The 12,854-nt window shown below is 40.9% G+C and overlaps 1 protein-coding gene across 1 annotated transcript in view; it reads right to left on the bottom strand.

Moving 5' to 3' along the window:
- Positions 1 to 12,854, bottom strand: part of HELB (DNA helicase B) — a 40,546-nt gene that overhangs the window by 7,254 nt on the left and 20,438 nt on the right. The window contains exons 5-8 of the mRNA XM_050923335.1: positions 11,544 to 11,715; positions 10,364 to 10,505; positions 1,713 to 1,843; positions 832 to 916 (exon numbers count right to left, since the gene is read on the bottom strand). Coding sequence (XP_050779292.1) covers positions 832 to 916; positions 1,713 to 1,843; positions 10,364 to 10,505; positions 11,544 to 11,715 — 530 coding nt within the window. The remainder of the gene's footprint in view (positions 1 to 831; positions 917 to 1,712; positions 1,844 to 10,363; positions 10,506 to 11,543; positions 11,716 to 12,854) is intronic.

The raw sequence follows: 12,854 nt of genomic DNA, 5'->3' as shown, positions 1-12,854 counted from the left end.
AATTACCAGCCACTTAGATATTAACGCAGTTCTAGAAATAAGTAAAAATGCAATTGCAATCTGAAGAAATGTGCACAGGCAATGAACCAATCTTAGGAGCAACAGATCTGGCTGAAAAGACAAATAAGGCCACAACCCCTTGCAACAGCGTTCCTAGTGTAGATTACCTTGTGTGGTACAATGAATACTCCAGCAATTATTTGGAAAATGAAAATGACAATGACAAAATGTTTTGTAATGTAATATGTAAAATTGAAAAGCTGAGATATGGGTGGGTGACAGACAATTCAGCTTGTAGAGAATGATTATTTGCTTAGCACTAGAACAGTTTAACAAGATTAACACGAGACTAGATTGTGAAGAAAGAAAAATGGATCATAAAGAATTTAGAAAACCTAGAATCATCTTCATTAGATTATAAAACTGGTCAAGGCTACAAACTGGGAGTCAGAAATTGAATAAGGAACGCTGTTCCAATTCAAGTCTGAAAGACAGCCTGTTATCACTTGATTGATACCACTGGCATGTGAAATTTTGATGTCCTCAAAGCACCTTGAGCAGAGAGCTACTTGTCCCCAGGATGAACATGAATATCACCCATGTGGATAGTTTCTGGCAAAGTACATAGTGCAAAAGGAACCAAATAAATTAGCAGTAGAAAACTAAGCTATCAACATTCCACATTAAAAAAAATAAATCTAAGCCAGAGAGAAGATAACCGGCCTATTTTCGCCAATACCACCACCAGTGTCTTTTACTCAATTTTTATACATTTTTAGAACAAAGATGCTAGCAAGAGTTCTTTAAAAGTCTGCATACATGCTCTGCTACCTTCTGAAAGCGATGAACTGTGATTGTTTGGCATCTTGCAGTCCAGGTCCTTCTTCAAGTAAAGTTTTTATGGCAGTTGGCAAATCTAATAATGGACAAAGAAAATTAAGTGTTTAGAACAATAAATAAAGAGAAAAAAATACAATTCAGTATGAAAATAGAATTTGCTCGTTTACTTGTTTCAATTCCCCAGTGTGCTAAATTTTGGTTACGTTTGGGGAGTTACGTTGTCTTTAAAAATATATAAAGGATCACTACAGTTGTATTTTGCTATATGTGAAATATTTCAAAGGTTAACAAACAAAAGACCTAAAAATCAAAAAACGAACACCAATGTCCCCTGACCCAACACTGCTGACCAACAGGATGGAAGCAACATCTGGAGTTGAAGGCCTTGCCACCAGTGACCCAAAAAAGCTAACCCATGGTGCTGTTAGCTCAAACACCTATCCTCTAGAAATCTTGCCTCTTTTAAAGTTCTCTCAAATAAGCACCTGATAATAGTAATAAATGTTTGAAAATCGTGGTCCTAAGCTATAGAGCCTTCTACACCATTCCCATCACGACTATCTCGTGCCATGGTACCATTTAGAGTAATTTGACATAAATAATGATTTATCCATTTTACTGGGTTTTTTTAAAGAACTGCTGTACATGCATTATTTCCTGATGGGTAAGCTCATAGTCAAAAGATAAATAACTAAAAATCTAATTTAATATTCTATAATTTTGACTAATTCAAATTTACTGAAATGGTTCATTCCTGTAATAGAGTACATAAAACTGATGTTATGTCAGTTAAATATGTTACACTTTGAAAAAGGGGAAAGATGAGAGTTTTTGCAATATTAACAAATTGTTAACCAAGTATACAAACGTACAGTGAGCACCATGTCCAGAAGGCAAAACAACATAAATAAATTTCTTCTCGGGACTTGGCATTGTTAACTTTTCACTCCAATCACAGACTTTGAGCACTGAGTCAAACTCTGGGAATTTTCGCTGAGAGATTCTTAACCACAAAATAAAAAGAGACAAAAATAGTTTAACATGAAAACATTTTAGCTGTGCATCTCAACTTTTTGCATCTTAGTTAAGTTTACTTACACAATTTTATGGATCTCTCCTTTAACCTCTATAAAATATAGACAAATGGTAATCATTTTTTTTTTTGTCAAGATTCAAATTTCTTGGTCAAGGTATAGTCAAAGTCCAGACTCCAGAGAAAATAATATAAAAATAACAACAATTATGACAATAAGTAAATAAAAAGATTTTGTGGTCCATCTGGATTTGGCCTGAAGTCCACCTATTGACTACCCCGATACAGGCAATGAAAAAGCTTTTTGATCATAACTAAAAATCACAGTAAAATATTAGTATTTCTTTAATTTCTAAATCCCTACAATGTTGCAATTGATATTTAGTAACCATCCAGACAGTGTCCTGTTGGGGGAATTCAGAATACTACAGAAGAAAACAATCTCTTATAATCAGAAGTGGTAAATCTTGTTAATAACTACCTACAGCACTTGATTCTCTTTAAGGGCCAAGTCCTGAAAGTTTCAGAGTGCCCTGAACTGTTAAAATCAAAGGGCGATGAGGACACTCAACACCTTGCATGACAGGGCCCTAAGACCTCGATTTTTAAAACATTTAGGCATGATCTTTATTATCAGAACATGAGTAGTCGCATTGAACTCAACAGGATTACTTGTTTGCTGAAAATTACGTGCATGCTTAAGTATTCACTTGTTCAGAGCCTAAGTCAATAAAATGAATGACAATATTAAATGTTAAAGAGTCTTAAGAAAAAAATTTTAAAAAAACTTATGCTTAAGCAGAAAGATATGGTTACATGGGTCCAATCACCTAAATATTGGTTGTATTTCAGTCATTCTTAGAAGTTGCCATTTATCATTAGGGTGGATTGATTTAATATTAAAACGTGTTGTAAATCAGCAAGCAGGTAACCTGCATTTAAATAATCAATTTTAATTTTGTTTTGTATTTGGACTTTTTAATTACTTTCCTAAAGAACAGTTCGTTCTCATTGCTTGCTATAAAAATAAAACACTGATTTGCAACTACAGTAGAACCTCAGAGTTACGAGCACTAGAGTTACAAAATGACCAGTCAACTACATACAACTCTACCCCAATATAACGCGACCCGATATAACACGAATTCGGATATAACGCGGTAAAGCAGCACTCCTGGGGGCCGGGGCTGCATGCTCCGGCGGATCAAAGCAAGTTCAATATAACGCAGTTTCACCTATAACGTGGTAAGATTTTATGGCTCCTGAGGACAGCGTTATATCAGGGTAGTGGTGTATATCATTTGGAACCGGAAGTACACAATCAGGTAACAGCAGACACTACTGGAAAAAGCAAATACTATGTTAAATGTAAAAACTAAAAAAAAAAAAAATAAAGAGGGGGGGCAGCATTTTTCTTCTACATAGTAAATTTTCAGAGCTGTATTAAATCAATGCTCAGTTGTAAACTTTTGAAAGAATAACCATAACGTTGTATTCAGAGTTATGAACAACCTCCATTCCTGACGTATTCGTAACTCTGAGGTTCTACGGCAAATATATACCCTTTTTACACTACATTTGGCACTTATTTTTGTTAACCAGGAAGATACAGTGTATCTATCTGCATTTATTTAAGCAATTATACATCTCAATGTACATTTATTCAGATTCTTAATTTTTAAATTTCTTATGTTAGAAAATGGAGAACGACAAATGTCTTATTTACTATAGGATAATTTTTTATTTGGGATTTGTGTCAATCTGCATGTGAATGGAAATTAAAATTAAAAATGCACAAAAACAGCATTTTTAAATTGTTATTAAAGAAAAACTACCTTAAAAGTTATAGACTCATAGACTCATAGGTCAGAAGGGACCAATCTGATCATCTAGTCTGACCTCCTGCACAAGGCAGGCCACAGAACCCCACCCATCCAATTTTATAACAACCCCTATCCCAGAACCGAGTTATTGAAATCCTCAAAAATGGTTTGAAGACCTCAATCTGCAGAGAAACCACCAGCAAGTGATCCGTGCCCCACGCTGCAGGGGAAGGCGAAAAACCTCCAGGGCACCTGCCAATCCGCCCTGGAGGAAAATTCCTTCCCGACCCCAAATATGGCGATCAGCTAAACCCTGAGCATGTGGGCAAGAGTCACCAGCTAGCACCCAAGAAGGAATTCTCTGCAGCAACTCAGTACCCATCGCATCCAACATCTCCCCGCAGACCATTGAGCAGACCTGTCTGGTGGTAATTCAAGATCAATTGCCCAAATTAACGATCCTATCATAACATCCCCTCCATACTTATCAAGCTTTGTCTTAAAGCCAGGAAAGTCTTTTGCCCCTACTACTTCCCTCGGAAGGCTATTCCAGAACTTCACTCCCCTAATGGTCAGAAACCTTCATCTAATTTCAAGTCTAAACTTCCTAATATCCAGTTTATACCCATTCGTCCTCGTGTCTACATTAGTACTAAACTTAAATAATTCCTCTCCCTCCCTAACGTTAACCCCCTTGATATATTTATATAGAGCGAGCATATCCCCCCTCAGCCTTCTTTTGGCCAGGCTAAACAAGCCAAGCTCTTTGAGTCTCCTTTCATAAGGCAGTTTTTCCATTCCTTGGATCATCCTTGTAGCCCGTCTCTGAACCTGTTCCAGTTTGAATTCATCCTTCTTGAACATGGGACACCAGAACTGCACACAGTATTCCAGATGGGGTCTCACCAACGCCTTATATAACGGTACTAACACATCCTTATCCTTGCAGGAAATACCCCGCCTGATGCATCCCAAAATCGCATTTGCTTTTTTAACAGCCGTATCACATTGGCGACTCATAGTCATCCTGCTATCAACGAGTACCCCAAGGTCCTTCTCCTCCTCCGTCGCTTCCAACTGATGCGCCCCCAACGTATATCTAAAATTCTTATTATTAATTCCTAAATGCATGACCTTGCACTTTTCACTATTGTATTTCATCCTATTTCTATTACTCCAGTTTACAAGGTGGTTCAGATCTTCCTGAATAGTATCCCTGTCCTTCTCTGTGTTAGCAATACCCCCCAGCTTCGTGTCATCCGCAAACTTTATTAGCACATTCCCGCTCTTTGTGCCAAGGTCAGTAATAAAAAGGTTAAATAAGATCGGTCCCAAAACCGATCCTTGAGGGACTCCACTGGTGACCTCCTTCCAGCCTGACAGTTCACCTTTCAATACGACCCTCTGGAGTCTCCCCTTTAACCAGTTCCTTATCCACCTTACAACTTTCATATTCACTCCCATCTTTTCCAATTTAACTAACAGCTCCCTGTGCGGAACCGTGTCGAACGCCTTACTGAAATCTAGGTAAATTATATCTACCGCATTTCCTTTATCTAAGTAATCCGTCACCTTCTCAAAGAAGGAGATCAGATTGGTTTGGCACGATCTACCTTTAGTAAATCCGTGTTGCAATTCGTCCCAATTACCATTGACCTCTATGTCCTTAACTACTTTCTCCCTTAAAATTTTTTCCAAGACCTTACATACTACAGACGTCAAGCTAACAGGCCTATAATTACCCGGATCACTCTTATTCCCTTTCTTAAAAACAGGAACTACATTAGCAATCCTCCAGTCATATGGCACAACCCCCGAGTTTATCGATTGCTTAAAAATTCTCGCTAACGGGCTCGCAATTTCACGCGCCAGTTCCTTTAATATCCTCGGATGGAGATTGTCCGGGCCCTCCGACTTCGTCCCATCGAGCTGTTCAAGTACGGCCTCTACCTCAGTTGCGATAATATCCACTTCCATATCCACATTCCCGTTTATCATCCCTCCATCATCGCAAGGTTCCTCACTAGTCTTATTAAAAACTGAGGCAAAGTACTTGTTTAGATGTTGGGCCATGCCTAGGTTATCCTTAACCTCCATTCCATCCTCAGTGTATAGCGGCCCCACTTCTTCTTTCTTTGTTTTCTTCTTATTTATGTGGCTGTAGAACCTTTTACTATTGGTTTTGATTCCCTTTGCAAGTTCCAGTTCAATGCGGCTTTTAGCCTTCCTCACTTTATCCCTACATGTTCTGACTTCAGCAAGGTAGCTTTCCTTACTGATCCTGTCTTCCTTCCACTCCCTGTAAGCTTTCTGCTTTTGTCTAATCCCCTCTCTGAGTTGCTTGCTCATCCAGTTTGGCCTACAACTCCTGCCCATGGTTTTTTTCCCCTTTCTTGGGATGCAGGCTTCTGACTGTCTCTGCAGCTGTGACTTAAAGTAATTCCAGGCCTCCTCCACATTTAAATCCACTAATTCCTCCGTCCAATCCACTTCCCTAACTAATTTCCTCAACTCTTTAAAATTAGCCCTTGAGAAGTCAAAAACCCTAATCCCAGATCTACATTTGTTTATCTAGTTACAGGCCTGTCTACTCTTCTCAGTAAAGAGTCTCCAATCACGTAGACTTGCCTTTTCCTGGCGACAGTGCGATTCTCCGGTCTATTCCCCACAGCAGCTGGCCGCGATTCCTCTCGATTTGTATTCGCCCTTACAATCCTCCTAGGGCTCGTACTTGATGTCGCCTCCACTGACTGCTCCCCTCCTTCTGCAGGACTAGCTGCTTGCCTCTTCTTCCTTGCCCTTTCTCCTTCAGCAGCCTGCTGCGTTCCATCTTCATTTCCCAACTCAGCAAACCTGTTCCTGAGTTCTATTTGTCCATCGCTGGCCCGTCTTTTCCTCTGCCTGGTTCTCCTAGTGACATGCTTCCACCGTCCACTTTCCTCACCCAGCAGTCCCTCCTCAGAGTCCTTAGGTCCTGCTTTTATCCACTCGTCTGAGCTTATCCCCTGTGCCTCATCATGTCTGTGTTCCATCATCTGCTCAAATTCCCTTCTAAACTCAGCCAGAGTTTCCACTTGCATCTCCAGTCCCCTTACCTTTTCCTCCAGCAGCTCTATCAGGCGGCACTTCATGCAGATGAAACTCCTTTCAGGTGCTCCCTCTAGGACCATGTACATGCCGCAGCTACCGCATCCAGTCATCCTCAGTGTGTCTGCACCTGCTGCCTCCGCCTCCATCGTAGCGCTGCAACTCTGTGCCTGGCAATCCACAGCTCACACCGCACCGCAGGCCACCGACAAGCGCAGGGCTGCTGGCAGACCCCTGCCTCTTCCCTAGTCTGCCTTCCTGGTTCCTCTTCCTTGGTCTGCCCTGCAACCTCCCCCTGGAAACTCCCACTGAAACTCCCCTGTTAGCCGCTCTGTTCGCCGCCTCCTGTGCCGCTGCAGCTGACTGTGCCGCTGCCTGAGTGCCTGGCTCCTTATATAGGACCCCTAATCGGGTAAGTTGCTGGATACATCAGAAAAAAAGGTTTACCAAAACAGTTTTAAATTCAAAATATAACTAATTTATTATACAAAGGAGGAATTAACTGTAATTAGTGAATTGAACTGATTGTTTCTGGTCAACAGGGGCCATTCTTTGAGCCAAAAACTTGTCTACGCTTTATAATCAACAGCACTTCTTGCTGTCTGTCTGTCAAGTGATAACTTTTGAATGCCACATATGATCAATTCCAAAATTTCAGAGAATATTCTAGGCATGAAATGCCATAATCCTATTGATTTTTGGAAAATTGGAAAATTGAAAGGGGAAAAAAATAGAGGACACATGGAGCTCCTGCCATCTGGTGAGCATAACCTCTGCTTCAAGCACCTCTGCAACTGTCTATAGCTCAAAGATCTGGTTGATGGTACCATTAAATCTTTCCGACATAACAATACTCAACTTCTCTCTGCACATTCTCCTAACAGAGTTTAATATGCTGACACCTGAATTCTAGCAGTAGAGGATGGGGAGAATGGATGGGGGCATGCACACATCCCATAGCATGGGGGGGGGAGGGGAAGAGAGAAACGGAGACGCTGGTATGCGGGGTAGGAGGGAATGAGTCACAAAGACCCTAGTAGTGAGAGGAGGAAATTGGAGGATCCTGGCATGCGATAGGGAGAGACAGAGCCACAGGCATAGAGGGAAAGGGCCACAGAGCCCTACCTATGGGGGATAAGTTGCAAGGATTTCCTGAAAGGGGAGGATGTGAAAGTGGCACACAGCTTGTGGGCTACAATGGAGGGATGCAAAAAGCCCCTGCTGAGTCCAATAAGTTTAGCCTACACAAAATACGAAACATGTGACCCCTGCATAAAGATATTTAGGTCCCTAAAGATGCAGATAGGCTCCCAGTGGGATTTTCAGAAGTGCCTAACTTCAGATGCTTTTGAAAATCTCTCTAGTCACCTATCTGCATGTTAAGGTGCCTAAATACCTTTGAAAACTTCTGCCCCATCAACTTCACATTTGTAGAATTAGTAGATCTCATTCTCGCATGTTTTTTATTTATAGATTGGAAGAGGAAACCAACCTTTTCTTTTCTATTGGTTTTCTATTCCCAGTCAGTTTTTCAACTTTGAATTAGCTAGTCCAAATGAAGAAAATATTGTCTTTGCACCGGCTAGCTAATTGAAACCAAATGTAGTAAAGGAAAAGCTTTTCTTCACAACAGAAACCGAAAGTACTGATATTTGGAAAAACATAAAATTACCAGCATTTGCTCCTAGGGTTACCATCTGATCACACAAACCTAAACATTCTTGCCCCGTCCCCGCCTTCTGCTCGGCCCTTCCCCAAGGCCCTACCTCTTCTTCGAGGACCTGCCCTGCTCACTCCATCCCCTCTCCCTCTGTCCCTCACTCACTTTCACCTGGCTGGGGGAGGGGTTTGGGGTGCAGGCTCTGGGATGGGCCAAGAGGTTTTGGAATGCGGGAGGGGGTTCGTGGCTGAGCCTAGGGCAGGGGTTTGGGGTGCAGGAGGTAGTGTGGGGATTAGGGTGCCGAAAGGGGTGAGGGTTGTGATCTCTGGGAGGAGTTTGGATGCAGGAGGGGGTTCAGGGCTGGCGCAGAGGATTGGGGTACGGGAGGGGGTGAGGGGTGCAGGCTCCGTCTGGCCAGCACTTTCCTCAGGCGGCTCCTGGTCAGCGGCGCAGGAGGGCTAAGGCAGGCTCCCTGCCTGCCCTGGCCCCGTGCCGCTCCCAGAAGTGGCTGATAGGTCCATGCCCTGCACACTGCCCACACCCTGAGCGCCGACTCCACAGATCCCATTGGCCAGGAATTATGGCCAATGGGAGCTGCAGGGGTAGAGCCTGCCTTAGCCCCACTGCACCGTCAACTGGGAGCTGCCTGAGGTAAGTGGGGCCAGGGGACTCCACGCACTGCCTCCTCTGCACACCACCCCCGCACCTCCCACTGGCCGCAGTTCCTGGCCAACAGGAGCTGCAAAGTCAGCACTTGGGGCACAGGCAACATGCAGAGACCCCTACCCCCACTCAGGAGCCACAGGGATGTGCTGGCCCCTTCTGGGAGCAGCGCAGGGCCAGGGCAGGCAGGCAGCCTGCTTTAGCCCTGGGCCTTTTGTGCGCCGCCAGACTTTTAGCACCCTCTGGGAGATAAAGCCCGATTCTGGGAGACCCATGGCAAAACCAGGAGGGTTGGCAACCTTATTCACCCCATTTGTAAAGTCTGATAATAATGTAGATACTTACTGCAATACCCTGTGGCATATTAATAAGGCATGAATTGAAAGTTAAAGATGTTTCCTCCCCAATTCTGTATTTAGTTAAAAGAGCAGGCAACCTTTAACTCATTAACATTTGAGGAGGGTTGAGTGCTACAACATATTGTTTTTAATTAAATCATCTTAATAGAGTATAATAAATGTAGGTCTGATAATAGACTGTCATCACTGCAAATTTAATTTGTAAATAGGTTTATTTTAAGAAGACAAATGTATTTCAATTAAATTTGAAAGTTTTTGTGTTTTTTTTAATGTCATTGATTTTATCCGCCCGGTTTATCATGGATTTGTAGTAAACTACCATTTATAAGGTGTAATTGCAAATGGAAGGACAGAATAAAGAAAAGTGTACTGAACATGTTTATCAAATTTTGTACAGCAATTCAAAACTAGTTACAAACCAAAACCTTCACTCTGCAAGCTGCTCATGAGGGGTCCCCCTGCACAGAGCAGTTTGCAGAATCAAGGCCTATGGCACTGTGATTACTCATGTGCCTAAGTGTTCACAGGATCAGGGCCTGCAAACACTAACTCATATGAATAGTCCCACTGACGTCAGTGGGACCAAATGTTATATTTATAAAGAGCGAACAAGAAAAAGTCTCCACTTTTGGTGAGTTCTTTTTATTTAATATGCATCTTTTATCATTCACAAATTTTGCATACTTTACTCAATGTTTTGGTTTAAATTGCTCCTTGGTGCTTCAGCTGTAATTTCTTTCCCAGAGTTATACATCTGTGAATATGAGTGATATGCAACAGAAACACTGAGTCACATAATTCTATTGTATGTCTCAGTGCCACTACCATTTTCAAGACTAAATAAAAGGACCAGGACTTCTATAAAAAAATTCCTCCAGTATATACAAAAAATTCCTACCTTGTGGCATTGTCTACAATTAGCTGAGACTCAGCTCTGTGATTAGTTCTCAGTTCCACAGACCAGCCTCTAGATTTTAGACCCTCAAAAATATCAGCGAGCATGTTGCCAGGGTCAATGCTGGGTAACTGTCTGATATCACCTAAAGAGAAGAGATATTAATAGCATTTGTGATCAGTGATAAATAGTGAACAGAATATCAGTGGAAAATATTCCAAAAATACAGTAGTGAAAAGAAATATGCTCTCCACCTCCATTAGAATACAAGACAGACTTATCACATGCATGCTCAATACAAATTCTGTGAAATTATGCTTCTCTCCAAGAATACCAAAATGGAATTTCTTTGAATCAGGTTGTTTCATAGTTCAAATTGTCTTCCCTTCAGTATATAATACATTAAATCATAGTTCAGAGCATGTTCTATATTCTCAATTCAAAAAGCCATTAGTACTCGATGTCATGCCATCTTGTTAAGTTTCTCCTGTATGATAAATGTCAACACTAAATCAGACTAGTTTATGGGAATTTATACATTTAAATCATGGCATTTGTTTTGGTGAGAACAAAATGTGATCTCCAAAAATGGGCACAGGAGTACAAAATCCTAATTTCTTGTCATGCTACTTTGTTCTATTTGTTAGATTAAAAACAAATTAGTTCCGGATCTGACTTTCTGAACTACCTTAAAATCAAGTATTTTATTTTTCTTCTGTCTAGTTCATATGCTGTCAACATTCTTTCAAGCTGTGTTAAAGAACTGAGGGAAAACTTACTAACAACAAGATGTATTATTTTGGTTGTTGAAAAATCTGAAGGGAAGTAAGTGGTGAAAGCCTCATTATCAAATACTTTTAGAACCAGACAAAACACTAGGAAATATACAATAAAGAATAATCCTGCACTGGCAGGGAGGTATTTTCCATCTCATCTATGATTTTATGGCAAGAGTGGCAAAATCCATGGAATAGAATATGCCTTTCAGGTGGCCCTAGAGATTACAGCCTTATCTTGATCACAGGTAAACTATCATACCTCTACTGGATTTCTTTCAACTAATGATCGTGGAAGTACCACTCGTTATAAAACACACTAACACACAGCAAGTTCTCTCACAGATTGCATAACTCAGGAAATATTTTGAAATTAGACTACATTTACACTATTGCTTTTCACTTACCAAGTATAATAAGCTTGGCAAGTTGAGCGTGGTCACACAGCAATTTTAAAACTGAACTAAGCATTTGCACAGGTACTAAGCTCCCTTCATCCACAACCAGAACTGTCACAGTAGAAAACTTCCATGGCATTTGTCCGTCTCTTAACCTCCATGAATAAAAACTGTACATGACCTAGAAACCAATCAAAATAAATAATTTAAAGTCCATTCAAGAAACACTTGAAGTTATCAAATTTAAATAACTTCCTTATAACAAGTAAAATGTGGATCTTCCATGCTCAATTTACCACAGCTATCATCTCAGTTTACATCATGAAAATGATTCATTACAGGCTCAAAAGGTTTGATCCCACTCTCCAATAATCATGTACACACCTCCAGAACACACTTTTAGCAGAGCAGAATCAACTAAAACTATACAGAAAGGATGAGGAGTACTTGTGGCACCTTAGAGACTAAAATTTATTTGGGCATAAGCTTTCGTGGGCTAAAACCCACTTCATCAGATGCATGCAGTGGAAAATACAGTAGGAAGATATACATACACAGAACATAGAAAAAATGAGTGTTGCCATACCAACTCTAACGAGACTAATCAATTAAGGTGGGCTATTATTAGCAGGAGAAAAAAAACTTTTATAGTGATAATCAGGATGGCCCATTTCAAACAGTTGACAAGAAGGTATGAGTAACAGGAGGGGAAAAATTAGCATGGGGAAAATAGTTTTTACTCCTGCTGATAATAGCCCACCTTAATTGATTAGCCTTGTAACAGCTGGAATGGCAACACCTATTTTTTCTATGTCCTCTGGCGAACCGCGGCCTCCCAGTCAATGGGAGCTGCTGGAAGTGGCCACATGGTGAACCACGGCCATAGGGCGCTGAGAGGCTTCATGCCTGCAGACGTGCCAAATAAACAAAATGTCTGCAGCTTACCCTGAGAGGCCGAGAGCCAAAGTTTTCCAACCTCTGAAATATAGGGTCGGCTTATGAAAGGGTCATACATTTTTTGATATTTTTACCTATCCATTTTGGGGGGTCAGCTTATAAATGAATGGGCTAATGAACAGTACCATAGACTTTTCAGGATATGTGGAATTGGTGAAAAAAGTCATGTGAAAGCCCCTCATCATTTTTATGCCTGTAGAAGGTACTGTAACACACATTTAAAACAAAGAAGGCCAAAAATTGCAGCTGACATGATGTAAAAAGTCTGACTTGTAAACTTTTGAAAAACAAGGTTTACTCTTAAATGTGGACAAGCTGTGCTTATTAAACACCATTATGAACAGTTAAAAGATTTATAAGAGA

Source organism: Gopherus flavomarginatus, chromosome 1, assembly GCF_025201925.1.
Source record: "Gopherus flavomarginatus isolate rGopFla2 chromosome 1, rGopFla2.mat.asm, whole genome shotgun sequence".
NCBI classification, from domain to species: domain Eukaryota; kingdom Metazoa; phylum Chordata; order Testudines; family Testudinidae; genus Gopherus; species Gopherus flavomarginatus.
Note: the sequence above shows the minus strand (reverse complement) of the source record. Positions and strands in the feature narration are given on the sequence as shown.